Source organism: Pelodiscus sinensis, chromosome 14 (assembly GCF_052426305.1).
Source record: "Pelodiscus sinensis isolate ZL-2025 chromosome 14, ASM5242630v1, whole genome shotgun sequence".
NCBI lineage: Eukaryota > Metazoa > Chordata > Testudines > Trionychidae > Pelodiscus > Pelodiscus sinensis.
The window spans coordinates 15,293,758-15,320,889 of NC_143065.1; the positions used below are offsets into that span (position 1 = coordinate 15,293,758).

The 27,132-nt window shown below is 49.1% G+C and overlaps 1 protein-coding gene across 1 annotated transcript; it reads left to right on the forward strand.

Moving 5' to 3' along the window:
• The first annotated feature begins 1,761 nt into the window (after window positions 1-1,761).
• On the forward strand, window positions 1,762-26,544 carry CHRNA3 (cholinergic receptor nicotinic alpha 3 subunit). The gene is made up of 6 exons (XM_006120919.5): window positions 1,762-1,990; window positions 4,444-4,583; window positions 4,706-4,750; window positions 14,375-14,484; window positions 16,940-17,951; window positions 25,222-26,544. Exons 1-6 carry the CDS (start codon window positions 1,936-1,938, stop codon window positions 25,348-25,350), a joined length of 1,491 nt encoding a protein of 496 aa, XP_006120981.2. The 5' UTR covers window positions 1,762-1,935; the 3' UTR covers window positions 25,351-26,544.
• Window positions 26,545-27,132: the final 588 nt, after the last annotated feature.

The window sequence follows — 27,132 nt, forward strand, 5'->3', positions numbered from 1 at the left end:
CCCAACCCCTCTATCTCAATGTCAGGTTTCAGAGGAATTAGTCTGGAATCTCTGGATCCTTCCAGTCTCTTGAATTGGTACCAACATTTGTTTTTCCCTGACCCAAGATGGCAAGATTCTTGCAACCATAGCTGTTTTCAGAGATGCTAGTGCTGTTGAACCCAAACTAGTTTCACCTCAAATCTGAGCTCCTGCCCCAATGTGCTCACTGTACCTTACAGCCATCTCTGGGCCCCAATCTTGCAAACACTTATGCACATTGTAACACTGGTGTGACTCACCATCATGGCACCACCTGCTGGTCACACTGAGAATTAGCTCTGTCCTCAGCAGGGCACCCACCCTTTTCTGGCCAGCATCTCTCCCATCATCACTCCATGCTTTCTCCATTCTCTGCAGTCACATCACTCCCATCACCATTGTGTCCTGGTCAGGGCACTGCCCCCCAAGCATTGCCCACCACACTGGTTTCCTGCTCCCCCTTCCAGTGATTATTAGCAGTCCTCATTCTCACCTGCCACTGTGGCCAACTGCAGCCCTTGTTTAGGCCCTCATCTCAGGGGCAAGCCACAGTCTATATAGGCTATCTCTGGTGATAAGGTGTGGCATAAGGGGGTGGGGGACAGGTCTGTCCACTACCCTGAATCCCAGCCCAGGGGCCTTGGAGGCAGCCTTGTCCTGCCCTCTTTCTCCCCCTCTACTGCCTACTTTTCCCTAGATAACTTCCTCTGAGGCCTATAGCCTGGCAGGTGTCAGGCCAGAGTCTCTCAAACTTCTGCTCCTCTGAGCCTGCCCAGCACTACTTTCTCTAAAGAGGTTTCCCTATAAACTAATCCTGCACCCTCCCTAGTCAGGACCAACTGCTCTCTGTCTGTGAAGCAGCTCCTTATATACAGAGCTGTTCCAACAAGCTGCCCTCTGATTTGCTTCTTAACAGCCTCTCCCTGATTGGCTAGGGCTCTGACTAGTCTTCTTTAGCCCCTTTTGGCCAGAATGGAGCAGCCACCCCACTACACATGTGCATACATTTCATACCGTCGGCTGATGTCAAGGATGGGGAGCAAGTATATTACTGCCTTTATAGAGCACCTCCTGTCAGTAGCTAAAAGTGATGCTAAAGTAGATGAAATGTAAAATCAGAGAAATACTTTTTTACATGCCTGCAGAATTGAGGCGCTCCTCATTACAAAGCCTTGAACAGGTACAAATATTATGTGTACCAGTTAATTAACTGTGCACACTAAGAAGAGTTTTGTGTAAGCTTGAAAGCTTGTCCCTGATCAACAGAAGTTGGTTCAATGAAATATGTTACCCCACCTACCTTTTGGGCTCATTTTACCTGCTACTTTGAGTGTCTCTAATCATAGAATCATAGAACCCATAGAGCTGGAAGAGACCTCAGAAGGTCATCAAGTCCAGCCCCCTGCTCTAGGCAGGACCAATCCCAACTAAATCAATGTCAAAAACTATTACAGCACAGATCAGTTATAAGATTTGCATTAATTAAACCTGCTCTAATGGCTTGGCACAAAGTTTCTATAAAGATTCATATCCTGTACAGCAGCTGATCGGAACAGAGAAATTCTTAGGATTATCTAATTACTGAACTCATTTATGCATCCACTAATGGCCTCTTGCCTACTCTTGTTGTCCAACAAATTGATGATTGCTTCTTGCCTACAGTAACTACATCTGTTTTGCCTGTGATTTATTTTATGTTACCAGTGCTTTCCAGTCATATTATGACAATATGAAGTCATGCTGAAAATGGTGGCAACACGTTTCCAATAGGATGTTTGTGGCGAAGAACTGTTCTTCAGGGTCCTGCAGTCTGCCTTATACAAGCATTTTAAACATCAGATGATTGGAGCTGTGTGTATTTCCCATGCTTGTGCAACCCTAGCAATCTTCTGATGAGAGGTAATTCATAACATCATGTGGAACACATGCACTCTGTTTCTTGCTGCTGTCGTTTCCTTTTTTCTTAAAGGTGAGTGGTCTTTGACTTTTTTTTAAAAAAAAAGAGAGGGCAGAGGAAAGATGAGATCTGTTTTTTACAGTTGTTTTTAATAAGTTTGGACTTGGGTTCAGCACTAATAATTGGCATGCTGCAGGAATTGTATGAATCCCAGCTTCTTTTGTTAAACAGTTTTAACATTTCTTCTTATAGAGTTGTAACAAATAGAAGCCCTGATTTGGCATGCCAAATGGGTCTCATGATTCCACAAAGCCATTTAAACATTAATCAAAAAGTTGACAAAACCTCAATATGGTTTGAAGGTTTATCTCAAAATGAATATGTGCTCTAAAGAGCTGAGGAATCTGCAGAAATAGGTGTTGCTAAATAGCTGCTTGAGCTAGCCTTAAAGGTGGCTCTGAACAGTGCACCTTACCTATGCAGAGCAAAGATCTCCTTTTTGCTATTACTGATGTTCTGGGATGACTGCAACTCTAATCGGAATGTTGAAACACTGATTTTTATATATAGATGCTGTTATTGTCTACAATGGATACTGGATGTGTAGTAAATGCATTTAATTCACATACTGTGGAAACATAAGCTGGTCAACAGCATTTGGGAAGGAGCTGGCAAAAGGCTGAATATGAGTCTTAAAACACATCTACAAAAAAGATCCAGGTACATTTAATCCAGGGGAATCTTGGCATACTGATAATTATAGGTGAGATATCACTAAACGATTAGAGCAAGTCTACTGACTAAAAAGTTAATTTTCCAGAAATAGGAAAGTATAAAGCTATTTTAACCTGGCATGTTGGTTTAAATAACCTTACTAACCCTGAAAAAAATAGCCTTCAAAATGAGTAGTACGTGGAGGTGTTTAACTGTATGTGGTCTGACATTTTCCCCCTCTCAGACTAAATGTCAGCAGAACTTCTAGAAGAGGTCAAAGGGTAGATATTTTGTTTCAAAACATTATAGATCAGCTATTGTGCAGATGAGTATTTCTGCTTCTCTTCTGTTTGCTGGAAAACACTAACCCAAATATATCCTAGCAACTGAATGTAAATCTATATTCAGTCATGCTGTCATATTTTAAAGATTGACAGAGCCTATGTAGCTATTCCAGATTTACACAAGTGTTGCTGAAAGCAGAATTTGACTTGTTAGTTAGTCTCACCAGCAATGGTGAAATATAAAATTATCCATAAAGGAAGATGAGATCTGATTTTTTTTAAATGAAAGGATATTGGCATATCACATCCAAGTACCAAAAGAATATCTCCTTAGGACAAAGCCACTAAATTCCATGCAGGATTTGTCTCTTACACAGTTTTTAACTAAGAATGGAAGCATAGTTTAAGGGATAGAAGATTCCCAGTTGTGCTTTGAGCTCTTCAGTTTACAGCATAAAGTACCACTGACAGCAAAACCAGCATCAAAAGGGACAACTACAAATAGAGTGTACTTCCTTTGAAATGTGAATCATTTAAAATACTTGTTTCCTTGTTTATAATGAACAAGCTATTAGCATCATTGTAATCATTCAGTAAAGAGCTTCAGCCTCCTGAGGGAGTAACATTTCCCTGGAACTGGTGGTAGAAATGTAGCCGTGTTAGTCTGGTGCAGCTGAAACAAAAAACAGGACTGTGTAGCACTTTAAAGACTAACAAGATGGTTTAATAGGTGATGAGCTTTCGTGGGCCAGACCCACTTCCTCAGACCAAATAGTGGAGGAAAATTGTCACAACCATATATACCAAAGGATACAAATTTTGAAAAAAAAATAAAAAAAATATGTGTTTCATATGTGTTCACTTTTTTTAATTTGTATCCTTTTGTATATGGTTGTGACAATTTTCTTCCACTATTTGATCTGAGGAAGTGGGTCTGGCCCACAAAAGCTCATCACCTATTAAACCATCTTGTTAGTCTTTAAAGTGCTATACAGTCCTGGTTTTTTGTTTCACCTGGAGCTGGTGATATTAAAAAATGCAGTTTTAGCTCCTTATGGGCCTACATTTATAAGAATTTTTTCCCTCTGACAACACACAACTCCAATCCGTTTTTGTAGCACTGAGGGACTAGGTGAGCCAGAGAAAAGGACTCCAGTGTCAATTATTTCCGCTCCAGTGTCAATTATTTTAATATATTATCTTTTAAGCTCCTTTTGTGGAGAAAAATAAAATCTCCATCTATCAATTCATTTTATTCTTCTATTTTCACCTTAAATAAAGACCAAAAGCAGTCTCTTACTTCACACTTACACGAGTTTTTGCATTTCTCCAACTGGCAACACAAATAACACCAGCAGCTTTATCTTTTAGTCCAAACATCTGGCCCTTATGTTTGTAACAAACCTGTGCAAATTAGTTGTGCATGTTGAATGGCTGATTATTTGATTTTTCAAAGAAAATAGCATTTGGCCATGTGATTCTTCGTGAGTTGTTTCAAAATCAGAAGCCTATATGGTCTCTTTTCAGATTGCAGTTGTTCAGAAGCAGAACACAGGCTATTTGCATCCTTGTTTGCCAACTACAGTCAGTTTATCAGACCAGTGGAAAATGTATCAGATCCTGCCATCATTCAGTTTGAGGTATCCATGTCACAGCTGGTGAAGGTGGTGAGTCCTGGCTTTTTTCTGAATATTATTGTCATATTATTGGGCCAAAGAAACAACATCAGTGTTACATTATTGGGCCAAAGTAAGGCCCACCCCTTTGTCAACATGGCTGTGTTTTTCAGGATGAAGTAAACCAGATAATGGAGACCAACTTGTGGCTGAAACATGTAAGTAAATATAATCCCAACATTGATAACATCAGCTCAGTTAATTTTTCTTTTAATGTCAATATGTGAGGTTTCTTGCTGAGTCCTCCAAAGCAATCTGAGAAGCAATATATCTCACTGACCATGCTTTGTGTAATGTTCATTAGTATCAGCTTTCAACTAATTAGTAAAAAAGTGACATTGCATGTTACATTTATATGCCACTTTTTATCCAGATATCTCACTGCAAAATGGGCAGGTGGAAAAGCATTATAATTGCAATATCATAATTGGGTGAACTTAACAGAAAGGTTAAATGAGTTGGCTAAGATTCCACAGCAAGTCAATAAACAGAATCTGCAGACTCCATGCTCTAATTCAGGAAGGGAAGGGGTCTCAAAGTCCCAGCCCACAGGCCATCTGTGGCCCATGAACCTCCCCAATCCAGCCTGAAGATGCCTCCACTGGAACGCAAAGCGTGTTGGCCAGTGGACCACCCCAGCTGATGTACTTCTCCACTGCTTTTGTATATTTTGGTCAGGTGAATTTCAATTCCACATAATCACCTGCTGGGGTTTTGTTTTGGTTAATGTGGGAGGGAGTGGGGATTCCTGTGTGAGGGCATAACTATTGAGGGGAGGACTTAGGTTTCAGTGACTCCTTGACTGTTTGCTCTGAGCTGCTGAAACCCAAACCATGGGTTATAATTAATTAAGGGGAGCTATTTAAATAGCAAAATGTGTATGAGCTGATTCAAGTTGTGTTTTGTATTATTTCATCTTCCCTGCCTGTTCTGCTGACACACACACACACAAATATCTCTCTCTCTCTCTCTCACACACACACACACACACACACACACACACACACATTTTGCTTTTGTGTCATTATTTCTGAGATGAAGTGGCTCTGTCCAGCCATAGGGAGACCTTTCTCCCTTCTGAAACAACCCTGAGTTACACTTCTTACCGAAAGCAATATGCTTATGAGCCAGACACTTTGTGGAGGAAACCTGCTTTAGCCATTTGTTATTTCAGGCTAAAGTGCCCAGTAATAACTCTCCTGGCTTTTGCTCCTCTGGGATGTTGCATAGGGCTTTTCAGGAAAAAAAAAAGAAAAAAAAACAACTTTCAGGAGGCTTGTGATCAACTCAGGAGAGTTGGCATCACTGATGCTAGTCAGTTTCACAACATGAATGTATCATTTCACAGTTTACTCTAGGGAGGAGATGGCTCTGTACATGCATGGAGCATGGAGCTAGCACCTGGAAGCTACTCTGGGGTTGGTGGTGGCAGGGCTCACCCAGGGAAAGCAGGCGGGCCCAGGGCGTGTGTGGTGATGGAGAGAATGCACAAGCCAGCAGGAGACACTGGGCGACACGTGGGGTGGGGGGAGGATGCACAGAGACACAGCCCCACCTAACCTCTGCCAGAGATTGAGGACTGGCACAGGTGCTAAGGTAAATAGAGTTAAGACCCTTGCTCCACCCTTCAAACACATTGGGTTGTTCCCCGCAAGTTACATCCCATGCTAGAGTTCCATTCTCTAACCACTAGGCCATCCTGAATCCCCATATTGCCATTCAATATGTTTGATTAAAAATCTAAACTGCAAACAGGAATGATTTGTAAATAGGAATATTTAAGGCAAATGCAAGGAATACCAGTTAAATAAGCTGACATGGACATATTTTAGGAGGAACAGGGAAGGAAAATGATAAACAGTTTACTAAATACAAACTGCTTCTTCTATGGAAGGGTAACTATTATGTAACATAAATAAAACATTCCAGTCAGGAAATGCCTCATCATGCTCAAAGATACTGGGATACTTTTCCTGGCTAGCATTTGTATTGATTTATGTTGTGTTTAAGGAAAGGAAAGACCACAGCATCTGAGGTTGCTGGTAGGATACTCTGGTGCTTTGACTACACTTACCTTAATGCACTGCTGACATCTACTGGTCAGCTATTTATTTGCATTGAATAATTAAGAAGCCTCCAGTGGATTTTAGACAGTAGTGGGCAATGATTTTTGATGGGGGGCCACTCTAAGAATTTGTAAAGTGATTGAGGTCCATATTCTTCCATGAGATTAATGGAGGAGGTGCAGGATCTGGGATGGAGGTTGAGTGCAAAAGGGAGTTTGAGGTAAGGAAGGGTATGTCTACACTACAGCGCTAATTCAAACTAAGCTAATTCGAACTAACGCGTCTAGAACTAAACACTAGTTCGAATTAGCGTTTTGCTAATTCGAACTAGCAAGTCCACATTGAGTGGCCCCTGAACAGGGCTTAAGGATGGCCGGAAGCAGTGCCGGCAGGGCATCAGAGGAGGACTTAGAGCGTGGAGATGCTGTCTCAGGCTAGCCGCGGGCTGCGCTTAAAGGGTCCCGACCCCCACCCCGGACAGACAGTTCTAAGCGGTGCCCCGCTTGCAAAGCAGTCCTGGCTTGGATTGCCCGGAGTGCCCACACTGGGCACATCACAGCACTCGGCCATCAGCCCGGCTGCACTTGCCGCAGGCTGCCATCTGGGGAGAGGGGGCAATCGGGGGGCTGCAGGAGAGCTTCCACCCCCAGAAGCCCGCAGAGCCAGCCCAGTCCTCCCCATCGGGGGCTCGTACCCCATTCCTCCCTCACCTCCTTCCACTTACCCTTCCCTAGCCCCCCTTCTTATTGATGTACAAAATAAAGATAACGTTTCTTCCAACATTGACTCTGTCTTTATTGAACAAAACTGGGGGAGACTGGGAAAAGGAGGTGGGAGAGGGGAAGAGAAAGGCTGGGAGAGGGGAGGGCAACTAACATGATCAGGGGTTGGGAACAGGTCCCAGATGAAGAGAGGCTACAGAGACTGGGACTTCTCAGCTTAGAAAAGAGGAGACGGAGGGGGGACAGGATAGAGGTCTCTAAAAGCAGGGGTTGGGTGGAGAGGGTGCATTCAGAAAAGTTCTTCCTGAGTTCCCATAAAGAAGGACTAGAGGACACCAAAGGAAAGGAATGGGTAGCAGGCTTGAAACTAGTAAGAGAAAGTTGTTCTTCTTCCCAAAGCAAATAGTTAACCTGTGGAACTCCTTGCTGCAGGAGGCTGTGAAGGCTACAACTAGAACAGAGTTTAAAGGGAAGTGAGATCAAGTCATGGAGGTTGGGTCCATGGAGTAGTCTTAGCCAGGGGGTAGGAGTGGTGTCCCTGCCCAAAGTTTGTGGAAGGCTGGAGAGGGATGGCACGAGACAAATGGCTTGGTCACTGTCTTCGGTCCATCCCCTCCAGGGTCCCTAGGGTTGGCCGCTGTCGGCAGACAGGCTACTGGGCTAGATGGACCTTTGGTCTGACCCAGGACGGCCATTGTAAGCTCAGGGCTCAGGGTCGGGGGTCTCAGTGGACCCCCTTGATTTTCATGCACACCTGCTCCTGGGTGGCCAGGCTGGCAGCTCTCCTGCCCTAGACGGCCACTTTCCTGTGCCTAGTGCGGAGATCGTGGACGAGGTCCACGATGTCCGCACTAGCCCAGGAAGGTGCCCGCCTCTTGCGGTCCAGGGCAAGCTCCTGAGAGCCGCCAGCCTGGTCCCGGGAAGAGGGGGTGGGCTGGGAGACATAGGGTGGGTGTCTCTGTGCCATGCCAGGTGCAGGGTCTGCTGGCTGGGTGCTGGCAGGCTTGCACCTGGCACGGGCACTGTAGCCAGCCCGTGCCCCTTTAAGGGGTCCGGGGCCGGGAGGGGGGCATAGAGTTTCCCTGGTGTTGGCCAGAGTGGCCACCAGGGAAACCTGGGGAGGGCTAGCCTCCCACTAGTTCGAATTAAGGGGCTACACACCCCTTAATTCGAACTAGCTAGTTCGAACTAGGCTTAATCCTCGTAAAATGAGGTTTTCCTAGTTCGAACTAAACGCTCCGCTAGTTCGATTCAAATTCGAACTAGAGAAGCGCTAGTGTAGCGGCTATGAATGTTAGTTCGAACTAACGTCCGTTAGTTCGAACTAACATTGTAGTGTAGACATACCCAAAGGGAGTTTGAGTGGAGGAGGCTGCTGTGACCTGGGGTACTGGACTGGGGTGGAGGGGGTTGGATTGTGACCTAGGGCAGGAAATTGGGGTAAAGGAGGGGGTGCAGGGATTTGTGTTGTGAGTTAGGAGCAGGAGGAGACCATGATCTGGGGCAGGGGATTGGGGTGCAGATATGGGAGAGGATATGGGTACACATTTGGGTATGTGGAATAAGGGGTGGGAATGGGAAGAGAGGGTTGGGGAAAGGTGGAACTAGAGTGCCAGAGGTAGGCTCTACCCGGAGACTTACCAGCCAGCAGCTGTTCCTGAATCAGCATCCCTGCCTGTCCCACCCCCTCACAGGCTGCAAACATGTGCTCTGGAGCCCCTTGTGCTTCATGGCTGCCTGTTATTAAAACAGGCAGCTCCCATTGGCCAGTTTCTGGCCAGAAACTAGCCAATGGGATTGTGCTGGGGGCAGGAGCAGCTCCTAAAGCTTTCCCCCCTCTCCTCCGGAATAACAGTTTAAAGAAAAACTACCCCACCGCCACATTTCTGAGCGTCATGCAGGTGGGGCGAGGCAAGTGGGAAGCCAGCAGTGTCCGCGTGCCGGATCTAGTGGTTTGGTGGGCTGGATCCAGCCTATGGGTTGTATTTTGCCCAGACCTGGTTTTAGAACACAGGAGGCCTATGAAACTGTGTACGGCTGACACTAGAGTCAGTGATGCTGCAGACACTGTGAAAGTTTCCCCCTGCATAGTGTTTTTCAGTTCTGTGATGCCTCTGCACGTCTAGCTTGGAATTATTCTCAATAGAGCTTTTGTTGAACTGAGCCGCAAGTTATTGTTTTGGGTTGTGGACACATGCCTGTTAGAGGTCAATATGGACCCAAAGCCAAAGACCTCTCCCATGAAGGAATAGGCACACTTTCAGTCCCCTGGGCTTTGAAGATATTTACTTCAATGAAAGTTAGATTCAGATGCTGCCTGAGCATATGCATGACCTGCACAAGATCACATAGCAGATCGGAGGTAGTCCTAGGAACAGAATTCCCAGCACAATATTATTATGCAAGGTTAACACCTACAACCACCTAATATAGGAGACTACTAAAAATAATCTCTGCCCGTCCTTTGTGTTTTTAAGTGCTCTGAATTAAAGAATGCAGTACTGCTACTCCTTGGGCAACTGTAGAAACTGTACTGGTTAAGGCTATGTCTACACTGCAAGCTTCTTTCAGAATAAGCTTTTCCAGAATAAGCTTATTTCAAAGAAGTCTCCAGATGCAAAAAGCACGACAAAATAGTGATTTGCTATTTCGAAAGATAGCGTCCACACTGATTGGACACTATCTCACATTTAAGGCCACCCAGAATCAGTTCAGGCAGGGCATCAGGTCAACAGTTGCTTCTGGGTGCTGTTGCCTAAGGCTACCTGAAACTCATGCTTAAAGAGAACCCCCCTGACAGCCCTGTTTCTCAATTTCTGCTGCTTGCTTGCCTACCTCTCTGAAGGACAGCAAAGCATTTGCAGTGTATGCTCTGGTTGCCCAGCTTTTGGATGCCACAGCACGCTCCTTGCCATGGAGCCATGCTGCAGTTTCTGCAGCACTTTGTGCAGGCTGCCTTCCTGGCCCTGCAGGAACTCCACACTGAGCACATCAGCGAGAACCTCTGCCGGTGTGCAGGAGCAAGGCCCTTGCAACTGCACCCAACAGTGGAGAGATGCTTCTGGAGGCTGAACACCAGTTCCAACTTGTGGGACCTACTGATTATGGAGCGGTGGGATGACCAGCAGTGGCTGCAAAACTTCTGCAAGAGGAAGGCTACTTTCATAAAGCCGTTTGCCTGGCTTGCCCCTGCCATCCATCGATGGGACACCCAGATGAGACCTGCCACCCACCTGGAAAAGCGGGTTGCCATTGCCATGTGGCAGCTCACTACCCCAGACAGTTACCAGTCTGTGGGCAACCAGTTTGGTGTGGGAAAGTCCACTGTCGGGGCCCCCCTCATGGAGGTAAGGTGCACTTGGGCTGAAGTCCCTGGAGGGCAGGTGAGGGGGGGAAGTACTGGAAAGGGGCACCTTAGGGAAAGTGGGAATTGGGGGTGGGAGTGGGCTGGGAATGGGCGGAAGCCCCATCCCGGGGGTGTTCTGCAGTCCCGCCCTCACTCAGAACTGCAGAGGGTGGGCCCTGGTGTGGTTGGCGGGGAGGGGCAGGGACCTCCCAAGGGCTCAGGCACCCCCTCTGATTCTCTGTTTTATGTGTTTCTTTGTCTCCTTCTGCAGTTAGTGAGGGCCATGAATTCCGTCTTGCTGCTCAGAGTCATCTGCCTGTGAGACCTGGACCCTGTCGTGGCTGGATTTTCTGCCCTGGGCTTTCCCAACTGTGGGGGAGCCATAGATGGAACCCATATCCCCATCCGAGCACCAGAACATGGAGCTGCCCAGAACATTAACTGCAAAGGCTATTTTTCGATGGTGCTGCAGGCCCTGGTTGACCACCGTAGACAGTTTACTGACACTTTAGTCAGGTGGTCGGGCAGGGCGCACAACGCCCACATTTTCAGGAATTCCAGCCTCTACCACCATCTGGAGGGAGGCACATTCTTCTCCCAGCACAACATCGTGGCATTCAGATGCCACCGTGTCATGGGGGATGTGGCCTACCCCCTCATGTTGTGCCTCATGAAGCCCTGCACTGGCCACCTGGACCTGAGCAGGGATTATTTCAATGCCCACCTGGGCAGGGCCTACATCCAGGTCAAACATGCCTTTAGATTTTTGAAGGCAAGGTTCGGGTGCCTCCTGACCCACCTAGATGATGGGGAGCACAACATCCCCGAGGTGATCTCAGCCTGTTGTGTTGTCCACGACATTGTGGAGAGAAAGAGGGAGGCCCTCCTACCAGGGTGAGGGGCAGAGGCTGGCCAGGAGGGAAGGGCCTTTGAGCAGCTGCACACAGGTATGGCACGGTGTTGGGGAAAGGAGTAGGTCAACAGGTCAAATTCTGCTCCCAAGTGGTGGCACACATGTTGAGGTCCTGTTGCACCAGCTCAGTCCACCATTGTGCATCATCATCAGCTAGGGTTTGCTGCATGTCCCAGAGGATGGCCACATGCTCCCTCATAAGGTCCACCTGGACCCTCTGGATCCTGTGGCTTCCTCGGGGTCAGTCAGCTGGCTTGTCTGCTGGTGATTGCCCCTCAGTCACAGCTGGGCTGGCTGTGGAGAATAAAGAGGGAGAGGTGGTCAATCATCCATGGAGATACTATCCCTGAGCTGCGAGCTACAGTCCTCGGGCCAGAGGATGGGGAGATCCCAGGAGCAAAGCCGTGTGTGGCCTGGACTGTGGGCCCTGCCTTACAGGGGCCCAGAGATGCCTAGGGGACCATACTTCCCGCTCCCCCTTGTCCCATGGACAAGCAGGCAAGGGAAGTGTCTGGCCACACTGGGATTCTAGTGTGGCCGAGGGGCTGCACACACATCTGTGCCTCACAGCACTGTCCCGGGGAGCAGGTGGTACCTTGAGTTGGCAAACATGCCTGTGTGCCATGTGCGGCACTCCTCTGTGTGTGAGCAGGCATGCACCCTTGTCCTCAACAGTGGCTGGTGGTGGCAGGGCAACCCCCCGGGGGTTAGATGTGTGTATGGCCTTTCAAGAGCCTGTGAGCAGGAGTCCGGGGGGCTCCGGGGATGCCTTGTGGGGCTGTGTGGTGCAGACTGGCACTCCACATGCATCCACGTACACAGACTGCAACTTGAGGGCCAAGCTGGGAAGGCCGAGTGATGATTGCACCCCAGCCCCTCAGCGCCTGCCTGCCCCTCCCTGTGCGTAGGAAAAACTAAGAGCACTCACCTGAAGATCCCTCCCCAGCCTCAAATGATGCCTGGGAGACATCCAGGCCCTAGGATACCGGCCCCATGGTTAGGGTGACGATGCTGGCAGTTTCTTCCTTCTCCTCCGGCTCGGCCTCCTCCTTCTCCTCCTCTGGGACCCCTGCCTGGGTGATGATGGGCATCTCCAGCCCCGAGTCGAAAAAATGGGGTGAGGAAGGGGCTGAACCACCCCCCAGGATGCAGTGAAGCTTATTGAAATAGGGGCAGGAGAGGGGTTCTGCCCCAGAATGAGTGCTGTGTTTCCTGGTCCTGGTGTAGCCCTGCTGCAGCTCTTTTACTTTGCTCTGCATCTGCTTGAGGTGCCTGGGATTGTGGCCCTTCACAGCCAGGGCCTTGGCCATCCAGCCATAGATATCGGTGTTGCACCTTCTGGAGTGGAGATCCTGGAGGGTCTCCTCCTCACCTCACGCTTCCAGGGCCAGGATCTTCATCCCAGACCATGACGGTGCACGCCTTTTGGTGCCCCTGCCAGGGTCTTTGGGAGCCCTGGGCATGTGCCCTTTGAGGGCCAATGGGCTCTCGGGGGCCTTGAGGCTGAGCCTTGTCTCAGAAGAAGCTTGGCAGTGTGAGCTGCGTGGTAAAGTGCAGCTCCCAGGGCGGGCATCGTGCCACAAGCCTTGTCCTAGGTGCCTGTGGCTTTAAGAGCTGGCAGGAGATAGGAACTATAGAGTTGTGATGAGTTTGGATGGAGTGGCCAGCACAGCACCTGTGTTATTTCCTGGAGGCCTCTTTTTTTCAACAGAATTCCCTCTTCAGCATCCACACACGCCTTTTTCTGAAAAATCTTTTTCGGAAAAGGCGTTCTTCCTTGTAGAAAAAGGTTTACTATCATTGGAAAAACCCCTCCATTCTTTCGACATTTTGTCAAAAGAATGCAATTGCAGTGTGGATGCAAGTATTGTTTTTATGGAATAACGCCTGTTATTTCAGAAAAACGCTGCAGTGTAGACATACCCTGATTGACAAATGTTTTACTGACAAAAGTTCAGTGTATTCATAGCCTTAGTTTTCCAGACCTGAAGAAGAGGCTTTTGTAAATAATCTTTCAAGCTTTTTTCTCATCAATGGTAGTTGCTCCAATAAAAGATACTTCACCCAAATTGTATCTCAGGGGGATCAGTGTTATCTACTGAATTATCATCACTGTTTCTTATATTATTTTGGACATTCTTTTGAGATCTCTTATTCAAGCATTAACCAAGCCCTACCCTCTTGTGCTACCTGAGCTGGAGGGATCTGGCAGGGAGCTAGATTAGAAAACTCAGAAATTTCTCTGGTTGCTTGAGAGATATTGTAAGATTGCTTCCCTATATAAGTGTAAATTGTAGCATGAAAATAGATCACATTCTAATGTAATTGGGAACTAAGAGGAAGAGGAGGCAGCCTGGTCTAGTGTAAAAGGCTCTGGGCTGGGCATCAGGAGACCTGAGATGTATTCTTAGCTCTGCAACAATTCACTTCACCTAATTGAGTCTGTTTGCCATGTCACCCTTTCTGCAGCTTGTCTATTTAAAATGCATGGTCTTTGGGGTAGGAGCTCTCTCCTGTGCATGTAAGGCACCTGGCACAACAGGTTCCCAAATTAGCCTAAGACAAATAACATGTTCTTAAAAGGTAATACATCTAGTCAGAGCTTCTGAAAAAACAAACACCAATGTTATAAAAGTGACATTACAGCACTTTGTTTTAATGGAAAGGATGGGTTAAATAGTCCACAATTTCTGATTTTTGTAATCCTAATGTAGTTTGGTTTCTTCTGTGTTTAGATCTGGAATGATTACAAACTTAAGTGGAATCCAGAGGAATATGGAGGTGCAGAGTTTATTCGTGTTCCATCCGACAGTATCTGGAAGCCAGACATTGTCTTATATAACAAGTAAGAATATGCTACATCAAGTTTGTTTACTCTTACTCTGTTTTTAAAAGATTGAGCATTCACATGACTACTACAAAAGACCTAAGATTTTAAGCAAACCCAGGTCCTAACACACAATTATTACAGGTATGTCTTGCAAACTGTTACTTCTCTGGTAGCAGAACTCTTCCCAATCACTGCTTCTTTTGAAGAGCAACACTTCTGTGGTCTATTGAGCTAATCAGTATTAACAATTATCTTTAATAAGAGAAGACAAATAGGAAATATCAGACTCTGCATCCCTAAGCTCCTTCCTCTCCCCACTCTTTCTATAAATGTTTTCTGCACTCTGTACAAGGATGGCAGTAAGAAGAAGCACATAATTCTGCTACATAACTTTCCTCTCATTTACAGATGAGAAATTCTTCAGTTATTCAGACCTTTAATTGACAGGACCACTAGATCCAAATATTCTTGCAGTAAAAATTGCTACTTGTTTGACATAAACACAGCATTAAATATAACTCTTTAAAAGCCCCAGGCACGGTAATTTCCTAGAACTTTTGCTTCCAACAAGTTAATAGGAAACCAAAAATGCTACTGAGATGATATACACTATTTAAGGAAACTGTGAAACTTGCTTGGAATACTCTCCAATACAGGAGGTCCCAAGCTGTGGTTTGCAGAGCACATGCTGGTAGATCAGGATGGGAACCTTTTTTGGGTTGGGGGCCACTGACCCACAGAAAAATCAGTCGGGGGCCACACACAAATGAGAAATAGAAAAAAAAAAAACCTCACTATGCTCCCAATTGAAGAGAAAACCCCTCCCCACATTCCCCTCACACAACAAAGCCCTTCTTAGTAGATGTTGTGAGTTCCACCCCCCCAGGGACATAGCAGGGGGGCTGAAGCACCAGCACAGGCTTCCCAATGCTGGTAGGCAGCTGCTGAGCCTTGGGGACCAGATCCTGGCAAGTCAAGGGCTGCATCCAGCCCTCACACTTAAGGTTCCCCACCCCATGAAGAGCTGGCTGGTCATGTGGTGCTGGCTCTTTCACTTCTGCATTTTGCTAATTACATAAATAGCTACAAATGAAATCCCATCTTACTTTTCCATGTAAGCAACAGCTGCAATTGCCCCAAGGACGTTATGTGATTGTGACCAGGTTGGGCAATGGTCCTGCTCTGTTCCATGTATCTGCAATGACAAGGTGCAGCAGAAGCTTTGAATTGCTGCTTGCACAAAGAAGTAATGCTTCAGGCTACTGTGGGGCTGGAGAGGAAAGAGAGGGGACCACAGTGAGGAAGATCAATTTGTTCATCACTTTGTTTTGACACAAGAGTTCTTGTTTGCTGCTTCAGATAGGCAGGGTCATACGAAATCTTTTGGGGGCCTCGGGATATTAGATTTTGTGAGCCTCCTGGCTTCTGAGATGAGGCCAAAAATGAGGTTCTCAGAGTGGAGGAGAGGGCTGTGGGTTAAGGGAGGGGGTGGGTGTAGGAGAGGTCTCAGGGCGATAATGTGTGGGAAGGGGCTCAGGGCTTGGGCAGGGGGTTGAAGTGCAGGGTCTGGGAGGGAGTAAGTGTGTAGGAGGGAGCTCAGGACAGGAGGGTGTGGGAGAGTTAGGTGTGGGAAAGGACTCATGGCAGGAGGTAGGGATGGAGGCTCTGGGCAGGAGTTAATATGCTGGAGGTGGTTCAGGACAAGAAATACAAGGTTTGGGCAGGAGTTAGGGAGAGGGAGGAGGCTCAGGGCTGGGGCAAGGGGGCAGTTCCCCTTTGATGGCATAAGCTCAGGGAGGGGATAGGGAGCTCTGCATGCTGCCCTGCACTCATCAGCAGACACCACTCCCTTCAGCTCCCACAATTCCCTGCCCATGGGAGCTGCAGGGACAGAGTCTGCAGGCAAGGGAAGTGCACAGATAGAGCTTTCTGGCACTGACAGCTCCAGACCAGCAGGGACAGGATGGCAGCATATGGAGCAGCTGCTCCCTGCCCCCCCAGTTAGGGCTGGAATGCAGGGATTTTAATGGCAGCCAGGAGTCCTGGGCTAAGAGGGCCTGTGCAAAAATCTGCATTTTTGCAAGCCCAGAGATCTTTTCACAGGCCCCCCCCCTTATTCTGGGGCTCTGGGATGCAGCTCCTAAAAAGCCCTTCCTAATCTGGCCTTGTGGGCATGGATTCCATTCAGCCATGTTATAGGAGTAATTACCATCTCGATCTTCAGCAGCTCATGTCCACAAATGTCAATGGAACTATGCTTATTGACACCAACCATGGATCTAGTCCCACACATATAATTCAGCAGTTAACATTACTGCAGGAACACTGAAGTGTGCATTTGCTGACTTATGCTGCTTGAATCCAGAGTCACTGTATATATGTATATCTATGTTCTTAACTTCTTATATGAAAGTAATCAGATTAGTTGAACTGCCTGACTTTTTATTTTCCCCTGGGTTTATTTTTGCAGTGCAGTTGGGGATTTCCAAGTTGATGACAAGACAAAGGCCTTATTGAAATACACAGGAGAAGTGACCTGGATACCTCCAGCTATTTTTAAAAGTTCATGTAAAATAGATGTAACCTACTTTCCCTTTGACTACCAAAACTGCACCATGAAGTTTGGTTCCTGGTCTTACGATAAAGCTAAAATTGACTTAGTTTTAATTGGCTCTACAATGAACCTCAAAGACTATTGGGAGAGTGGAGAATGGGCTATTATTAAAGCGCCTGGATATAAACATGACATCAAGTACAACTGTTGTGAAGAGATATATCCAGATATCACCTATTCGCTTTATATTAGGCGCCTGCCTTTATTTTATACCATCAATATGATTATCCCTTGTCTACTGATTTCTTTCTTAACAGTTTTGGTGTTCTACTTGCCTTCAGACTGTGGTGAGAAAGTTACACTCTGCATATCAGTCCTTTTGTCCTTAACTGTGTTTCTCTTAGTGATCACAGAGACCATCCCTTCTACCTCTTTGGTGATCCCACTAATTGGAGAATATCTCCTCTTCACTATGATATTTGTAACTCTTTCCATTGTCATTACTGTGTTTGTACTCAATGTGCACTATAGAACACCCAAAACACACACAATGCCTGAGTGGGTGAAGACCATTTTCTTGAACTTACTTCCCAAGATCATGTTTATGACCAGACCTGCCAGTGATGAAGAGACTACTCAGAAGCTAAAGCCACTTTACAGTGTTGAGCTCTCAGACTTAAATTGCTTCAGCAGCTCTGAAACCAAATGCTGCAAAGAAGGCTTCATATGTCAAGATACAGCATGCAGTTGTTGTCGGTATCAACGAATAAAGTTTTCTGACTTCAGTGGCAATCTTACAAGGAGTTCAAGCTATGAATCAGTAGATGCTCTACTTTCACTTTCAGTTTTGTCACCAGAAATAAGAGATGCCATTGAAAGTGTCAAGTATATTGCAGAGAATATGAAAATGCAGAATGAAGCCAAAGAGGTAAGAACAACTTTCAGCATTAGTTTCTGATGCTACAGAAATTATTTACCATGAGTGTTGGAGTGTGTTTTTTGTTTGTAGATGTAAACATGCCAGCTGCCTTTCATAAAACCACTGGAAAGCAATCCACAATTTCTTGATACAAATAACCCACATTGTTTACATTACAGGTTTATGGGTCATGGATCAATTGATTTAAATTCATATTGGGGAAACATGGTGTTTGTGACGGGCCGGCGGTGGCTCGCATTAGAAAGGGGCGGGCAGCGGCCACGGTCCGGCGGAACGCCCGGGAGGGGCTATCTCACTGGCGCGCCGCCGGGAAGATGCGCCCGCTGAACGCGGCAGGGAGCGGAGTCCCGCAGCTGCGGGGAATAGGGCCGCCCGGTGGACTGGGCGGGACGTGCGCGGCCCCGCGACTCCGCCCCCTGCGTCCCAATGTGGGGACGTCAGTGACGGCGGGGGCGGGAGACCCCACGTGACCTCTGGCGGGAGGTTTAAAAGGAGACCGCAAGCCAAGGCCAGAGGAGGGACGTCCAAGCGACGAGCCCCCTCCCTCCCCCCCCCGAGAGGACCAGAGACCCCGGCACGGCGGACGAGGAGGTGAGGACCAGCGGCTCAGATGTAGGGGCCACGGCCTCGGGGCCAGCTAGGAAGCATCCCGGGACAGGGCCCTTTTGGCGCCCATGGGCTGATGCACTGCGGGTTGGAACCCCGTCAGCCAGGTAAGGGATCAGTACCCAAACCCTTAGGGTCCCGGGCTGGGACCCGGTGGAGAGGGAGGGCCCGGGTCCCCCTAGCTCCCCCAGCTCACCCCGTAGTGCAACCCCAACGGGGGTGAGAGGCGCGTGAGGGAGACGGGAGATAGCCCCACTGTGCGGCTTGGGAGGTCAGATTGAGTCCCCCGGGAGGGGGGCGGTGAACACCGGGCTCGCAGGGCCCCGCCTCGCCCTCCCCTGGGGGGGAAGGGGCCGGCAGGAGCTCGTGCTCATCAAGACACTGTAAACCAAGAGGATAGACGGAGGGCTCGCTGGGCCGTGACCCCGAGGAGGGGGGGCACGGGCTCGTGTCCAGAACTAGAACCGTCACACGTGGTGGAGAATGTGGCAGGCTGAATGCGCACTAAGGAACCCCGGGAACTCAGAAATAGGGGTACTGTCCACAGGCGGAAGGAAAGGAGACAACGAAAGGACGAGTGGGGTGATGGAGCCCTGACAGCTGTTGGACTGGATAGGAGAGACCCAAAGACAGCAGCAGCAGGCTGAGCTCCTGCAACATCTGGCAACTCAACTTCAGAACCAGCAACGGCAGCTGGTGCAGGAGCTGAGCGCCCAGCAAGAGCGATGGGTCACAACCACACGGCAGGCCGGACAGCCGGTAGCCTCCGGGGGCCTCGAGGGACCGGGGATGGGAACCCTCCCCATCCGCCTGACTAAGATGGGGGCCCCAGGACGACCCAGAGGCCTTCCTCACCATGTTTGAGAGGGTGGCCACCGCAGCCCGGTGGCCGGAGGATCAGTGGGCCACCCTACTAGCCCCCTACCTTACCGGCTCGGCCCAGCTCGCTTACCGGAGTCTGGCGGCTAAAGACACCCTGCACTATTTTAAGTGAAGGAGGCTGTGCTGGACCAGCTAGGAGTCACTCCGGACACCTGCTGGCAGCGATTCTGCCAGGAGCGGTTCGGGCCCCAGGAACTACCGAGGGCGGTAGCCCAGAGACTGCGGGAATGGGCGAGAAAATGGATAGAGCCCAACCAAAAGATGGCCGGACAGGTGATGGAGATCATCATGTCGGAGCAGTTCATCAATATCCTGCCCCGGGAGGACCAGAAATGGGTAAAGAAGAACTAGCCCACGACCGTCAATGAAGCTGTAACCCTGATGGAGGCATACATGGCCGCAGAGGACGGAGAGAGCAGCCGCCCACGGGTGACCCGCCCAGAATCGAAGGTAGGGGGGCCTCGCCTGGGGGGAGGCCCCGGAGGAAGAGGGCAGTTTGGAGGCCCCGGGAGCAGCCCAGGCCCCACATGCAAGTTGGCCCCAGTGTGGCCCTCAAGGCCAGCCGAAGGGGCCGAGGCAGAGGTCGCCCAGGAAGAGGGGGCCGAGGAGAGGAGGGCACCGACCCGAGAGGCCTGCTTTCAGTGCGGCCAGGAGGGACACTATAAGAGGGACTGCCCCTTGACGGACTGCACCCTGGGACAGCTGCACCCTGGGGCCCCCGTGTTGGCCACAATAGAGGTTGAAGGAAAAGGGGTGCAAGCCCTAGTAGACTCAGGCTCCGCCGTCACATTGGTGCGAGAAGATTTCATCCCGGACGGAGAGAAGGAGACCCCGTATGATGCGCTGTGTCCACGGGGAAGTCCGAGATTACCCCTCCGCCCGAGTTCTACTGGCGGACGGGCAAAGAGAGCAACTCTGGAGAGTGGGGAAGGTCCCCACCTTGCCCTACCCGGCAGTGATAGGGTGGGATTGGCCAGGCTTCCGGCAGCTGCTCCACCAGCGCGGGGACGCCCCGAGGGCGAAGGAACAGTGGGGTGGTCTTACCGCCGAGGGGTTCCTGTTCCCAGAAGGGGGACATGGCACTGGAACCCCGCAGAATGAGGGACTGGAGGCGGGCGGCCTGACGGAGATCGGGCGGGGTGTGGACTTCGTGCGGGAACAAAGGGAGGATCTCACATTGTGGAACGCCTGGGACCAAGCCGCGATGGAGGACGGAGATGGAGCAAAGCCCCATGGGCAATCACAAGGGTCGTACTTTCAGGTACAAAACGATCGCCTGTACTGGGTGACCCGGGAGACTGGGGGGGGGGGGGCGGGGGAAGAGGAGAAACAGCAGCTTGTAGCCACCTCACGACTCCAGCGGGGGGTGCTATCCCTCGCCCACGCTAACCCTTGGGCCGGGCATTTGGGGCATGAGAAGACCCTGTCAAGGATAACCCAGAGGTTCTTCTGGCCAGGGATTTATAGGGAAGTATGTGACTTTTGCGCCTCCTGTCCGGAATGCCAGAGGGCGGCGCCAGCAGGCGTGGCACAAGCGCCCCTCATCCTGCTCCCAGTTATAGACGTCCCGTTTGAGCGTATAGCCCTCGATTTGGTTGGTCCCCTGGACGCCATGCACGCGGGATACCAATACATCATGGTGATAATAGATTATGCGACCCGTTACCCAAAGGCTGTGGCCCTGCGGAACACGAAGGCCCCCACCCTCACTAGGAGCTAGTGAAAATTTTCTCACGGGTAGGACTACCGAAGGAGATCTTGATGGACCAGAGGACAAACGTTACATCCCGACTGATGAAAGAACTATGTCGGATGCTGGGGATCAAGCGGATCCGCACATTCGTGTACCACCCCCAGACCGACAGCCTGGTTGAGCGCTTCAACAAGACCCTGAAAGAGATGCTCCAGAGGTTCGTGAGAGAGGACCCCAGGGGATGGGACGACCTCCTCCCCGCTCTACTATTCGCCGTTCGTGAGGTCCCACAATCAACCACGGGATTCTCGCCCTTTGAGCTGCTGTACGGCCGACAGCCCTGAGGGATCCTGGATCTTCTCAAGGAAGATTGGGAGGAACAAACTGCCGTGGTACTGCCCAGTATATACTGCAGCTGAGAGAGAAATTGAAACGGACCGGCGAATTCGCTCATGCGAACCTAATGCGGAGCCAGGAGAGACAAGCGCGATATTACGACCAGACAGCGCGGACGAGGGAATTCCAACCAGGTGACCGGGTATTACTCCTCCTCCCAACCCCCAGCTCCAAGCTGACAGCCCCATGGCAAGGCCCGTTTGAGGTACTTCGCCGAGTCGGGGCCGTAGATTATGAGCTCCTCCTGTCCAGACGGTGGAGGAGCAAGCAAATCTTCCACGTGAACCTCCTGAAGAAGTGGAACGCAGCAGAGACCCTGCTAATCACCCCAGCACCCCTGGAGGACGATCTCGGACCCAAGGGGTTAAATGACCAGGAGGATTCAAACGTTGAGGTAGGCCCAGACCTAGTGGCCTCGCAACGGTAGCAGCTGGTGAATCTACTAAACCGGTACGGGACCGTGCTCACGGCCAAGCCAGGACGCACCTCGCTGGGCTGCCACCGAATCGCCACTGAGGCAGGTAAAGTGGTGCGAGAACCCCTCCGACTCTTACCCCGTAAGATATGGAAGACGGTGCGGGATGAGATACAACTGATGCGACAGTGGGGTGTGATCAAGGAGTTGCAAAGCGAATGGCGAAGTCCCATCATCCTGGTCCTGAAGTCGGATGGAACGACAAGATTCTGCATCAACTTTCGCCAGGTCAATGCTATATCACAATTCGACACCTACCCAATGCCCTGAGTTGATGAGCTCCTGGAGCAATTGGGGCGGGCCAAGTATCTGTCCACATTGGACTTAACAAAAGGGTACTGGCAGATCCCCCTGGCACCAGATGCGTGAGCGAAGACGGCTTTTTCTATCCCCTTTGGATTCTTCCAATTCAGGACCATGCCCTTCGGCCTCCACGGAGCCGCAGCCACATTTCAAATAGTGATGGACCGCCTGTTAGCCCCCTCCCAGACATTTGCTGCAGCCTACATCGATGACATTATCATCTACAGCGACAGCTGGGAGGACCACCTGAGCCATATCGACTCCATATTGAGGACCCTGGAGAGGGCAGGCTTCACGGCAAACCTGAAGAAGTGCCACCTGGCCAAAACGGAGGTGTCGTACTTAGGGTACACCGTGGGAGAGGGGAAACTAAGACCCCTGGTCAGCAAGGTACAAGCCCTCCGGGACTATACCGCCCCGAGGTCTAAGAAACAGGTGCGGCAGTTCTTTGGACTGGCTAGTTATCCCAATCTTTGCCACAATAGCCACACCACTGACGGAGCTCACAAAAAACTGCAAACCCACACGGGTGCAGTGGACCCCACAAGCGCAGCAGGCCTTCGAAAGGTTGAAGGCATGCCTGTCTAGTTCACCAGAGTTGGTGCAGCCCAATTTTGAAAACCCTTTTTTTTTTTTTTTTTTTTTTTTTTTCTCTCTCTACACAGATGCCTCACAAGTAGGACTCGGGGCGGTCTTGGTGCAAGAATGCCAAGGGGCGGAGCACCCAATCCTGTATGCCAGCCAAAAACTCCTGCCCAGGGAATTGAACTATGTGACAGTCGAGAAGGAAGCGCTAGTGGTCAAGTGGGCAGTAGAGTATTTAAGGTTCTACCTGTGGGGAAATAAATTCTATTTGATAACAGATCATGCCCCGCTCATATGGCTTAATTTGATGAAGAACACGAACGCACGTCTAATGCAATGATACCTGGCTTTGCAGCCGTATAGTTTTGAGAAGTCACCTCCGGGTAAGAGACACCAGAACACTGACTTTCTCAAGAATATGGGACGGTGACGAGGAGAGGTACCTAAGGCCTCCGAGGGGGGAGGTGTGTGACAGACCGGCGGAGGCCCCCACTAGAAAGGGGCGGGCAGCAGCCACGGCCCCAGCGGAACGCCCGGGAGGGGCTATCTCGCCGGCACGCCGCTGGGAAGATGTGCCTGCCGAACGCGGCAGGGAGCGGAGTCCCGCTGCTGCGGGGAATAGGGCCGCCCGGTGGGCTGGGCGGGAAGTGCGCGGCCCTGGCAGAATATGCCGGGGCACGACTCCATCCCCTGCGTCCCAACATGGGGACGTCAGTGACGGCGGGGGCGGGAGACACGACGTGACCTCTGGCGGGAGGCTTAAAATGAGGCCGCAAGCCAAGGCCAGAGGAGGGACGTCCAAGTGACGACCCCTCCCCTCCCGGTGGAACCGGACGAGCGGGACTCCGGAGGACCAGAGACCCCGGCACAGCGGACGAGGAGGTGAGGACCAGCGGCTCAGACGTGGGGGGCCATGGCCTCGGGGCCGTCTAGGAAGCATCCCGGGACAGGGCCCTTTTGGCGCACATGGGCTGACGCACTGCGGGTTGTAACCCCGTCAGCCAGGTAAGGGATCAGTACCCAAACCCTTAGGGTCCTGTTTCAGGACATGTTTTCAGTATGCACTTTTGATCATTCTCAGCTTGAAGAGCTCTGGTTCTTTACAGGGAAAAAAATCTATTTTCTGCATCAAAGTCCTCATTGTTCTCATTTTCGTAATACCATTAAAGAATGAAATACAGGCAGTCCCCGGGTTACGTACAAGATAGGGATGGTAGGTTTGTTCTTAAGTTGAATCTGTATGTAAGTCGGAACTGACGTCAGCCACTGCTGAAACTGATCAGTTTCAACAGCGGCTGAATCTGGACGCCAGTTCTGACTTACATACGGATTCAACTTAAGAAACCCAGGCGTCCCCAAGTCAGCTGCTGCTGAAACTGATCAGCGGCTGATTCCAGGAAGCCCGGGGCAGAGCAACTCTGCCTCGGGCTTCCTGTAGTCAGCCCCTGGTCAGTTTCAGCAGCGGCTGAATCAGGACGCCGGGGAGCGGCGCTGCGGGACCAACCCAGCAGTGCCCCAGCTGCTCTACCCCAGGCGTAGGCAAGAAAAGCCTGGTCTGCTGGGGGAGAAGGGGGGGACACTAGCTGCACCCACCCCCAGCAGACCAGGGAGACGCGGGTGGCGGGACCGCCCACGTCCTCCACGGCTTTGCTCTGTCTCCCTGGTCTGCTAACCAGGGAGACGGGGAGCAAAGCCTTGGAGCACGCCCGCAGCCTTGGGCGCGCCTGGGCTGTCCCGCTGCGGGTGTGCTCCAAGGCTTTGCTCCACATCTCCCTGGTCTGCTGGGGGGGGGCTCCCCCCCCCCCAGCAGACCAGGGAGACGTGGAGCAGCTTTTCTCGCCCCGGAGGACGGGGGCGGCGGGACTGCAGCGTATCTGGGCGTCCCGCCGCTCCAATCCTCCGGGGTGAGAAAAGCCCCATTCGTAATTGCGGATCCGACATAAGTCGGATCCGCGTAACTCTGGGACTGCCTGTATGTACACATGCTGTGTTCATCTAGAAAAACAGTGAAAGGAACTAAGTGTTAAAATAGTGTTACAAAGGTGGCATTCATTTAGAAAGATAGCACCTGTAACTTATGCAAATCAAGTTTCAGTCATTTGGGGGGGACAAAGATAATAATGAATTCTGATGGTGGTTTGAATGGTGGTTGTGTTCATGTGAAAGAGGGAACATTCTGTGCATGAAAGTCTTCTGTGTTCAGCCAAAATGTACATGGAAGTAAAGTTCTGATCTTAACAATTTAAACATCAGTATACTTTACCTTTATCAGATCATGCCTACTGTCAGTCTTATTTGTCTGTGTTTATATTTTTCAGATTCAAGATGACTGGAAGTATGTCGCTATGGTAATTGATCGCATTTTTCTGTGGGTTTTTATTCTGGTATGTATTCTAGGAACAGCTGGATTGTTCTTACAACCATTAATGACTCGAGATGAAATATAGGATTTCATTATACTCTGTTGTAAAATAAATTTGTTTGCAGACCAAACTTTTTGTTTTTGTTACATTAGCTGCTTCTGTATATTCTTTTATTAGTAGAATAAATGATGTCTCTAGACCCATAAGCTTCACCAGTCAAAGCTTAATTATATATCTGCAAAGCTTTAACTGGTTTTAAGATGTCATAGCAACTAGTCTGAAGGTAATTTCTCCAGACTAGTGCCAGATATCCCTCACAAAAAATTGGAGAAAGTGCAGGTAGTGTATAAAAATTCAAATAAGTGTTTGTTTGAAAGAACGTACAATATAGACCTTTCCAATGGAAACTGGAATCCACAGCATTTCCATGGGAATGTTTAGAGGGTTCATGGAAGGCTGAAGAATTTGGACCACATAACCTACTTCCAACACTCAGGTCCATTGCTACATCAAACATGCTTTTCAGTACAATTCTTCTGGAAGCAAGATCACAACCCTGAAACCACTCTATTGTATAGCTTTTTGGAAATTGTAGCTCTTGAATTTGTACTAATATGCAATTTGTTGATATATGATGTACCCACTATTATGCCAAGTTTGAGGGGAACAAGTAGTGTTAGAAAATGGAACAAAATGTCAGACCTAATTATATACACACAATCCCATCAGGGGAGTAAAACAGCCCACATGAAGAAATTAAGATACTACAGAATAGTTTTATTTCACATGCACTAGACAAATACTTTACTAAAAGGTAGGTAGATATAAACATTTCCTATAAAGTGCTTCTTGTACATACATGCCATGTTTTTACCAATAATTGTAGAGATAATTAAACAGGAGCATGAAGAGAAATATAGTACACTTAAGGAGTTGGGAAGGTGCGTGATAAAACTGAATTGTTTTCTGTTCAAAATTGGAAATATTATGGAAATGTGAAAGTAGATATAAAACTTTCTGAAAAATAAAGTTACATACTTGCAAAACATTTGTTATTCTGCTTGCGTGACAATCTGTATAGGGTAACATTAGCTGCTATTTGGTGCACTCAAAAGCCAGTAATTCACAGAAGCACAGAGCTAAGAGTAGAGGATCTATTAGAAATTATTTGGTTTTTAGAACACTCAAAGCAGAAATTTGACAATGAACTGTAAAGCCCAGTAGTTGGGGAGTGATCTATCTTGTCCCTATGTAATACAAACAAATTATGGAAGGGATTGAAAGTTTTTATCCATTTTGTAAAAAAAGTTATTTAAATCAGGTTTGAGGCCCAATCAGGATCTTGCCAATCAGCTTAAATGTAAATCTTACTATATATTTTTGAAATGTGTGTTCCTGTCTATCCATTCAAGAACTCCTAAATGATAGGAGCTAGGACCACCAATTTTCATATGCAGCTTCCACTTATCATAGTTTAAAGCAAGATAAGCAATTGAATGCACCTGGAATTAGATATTGTCTCATAAAATGGAAAGGGAGGGGTCTGGCAGGAGGGAGTTATACTGTAGAATGACCACAGGCCAGAGATAGGGACCAGGACAGTTATAACCCCATTGGCCTGCTAGGGGCAGGGGTAGAGAAAGGAGAGCTATGTACTGTATATTTCAGAGAGTTTGTCTATTTGTGTGTCTCTGGCTGGCTCCCAGCTAGGGGTCATGCACCACTACCCCTAGCTGTGGCCACTGCAACTGGAACTTCTCACTTGGCCCCAAGCTGCTGTGATGAGGGAGGGCTGGGGTTATCTGCTCTCCTCAGGGCAGCCTGCATACTGAACTCCTCATCCCCAGCTACAAGCCAGAACAATGC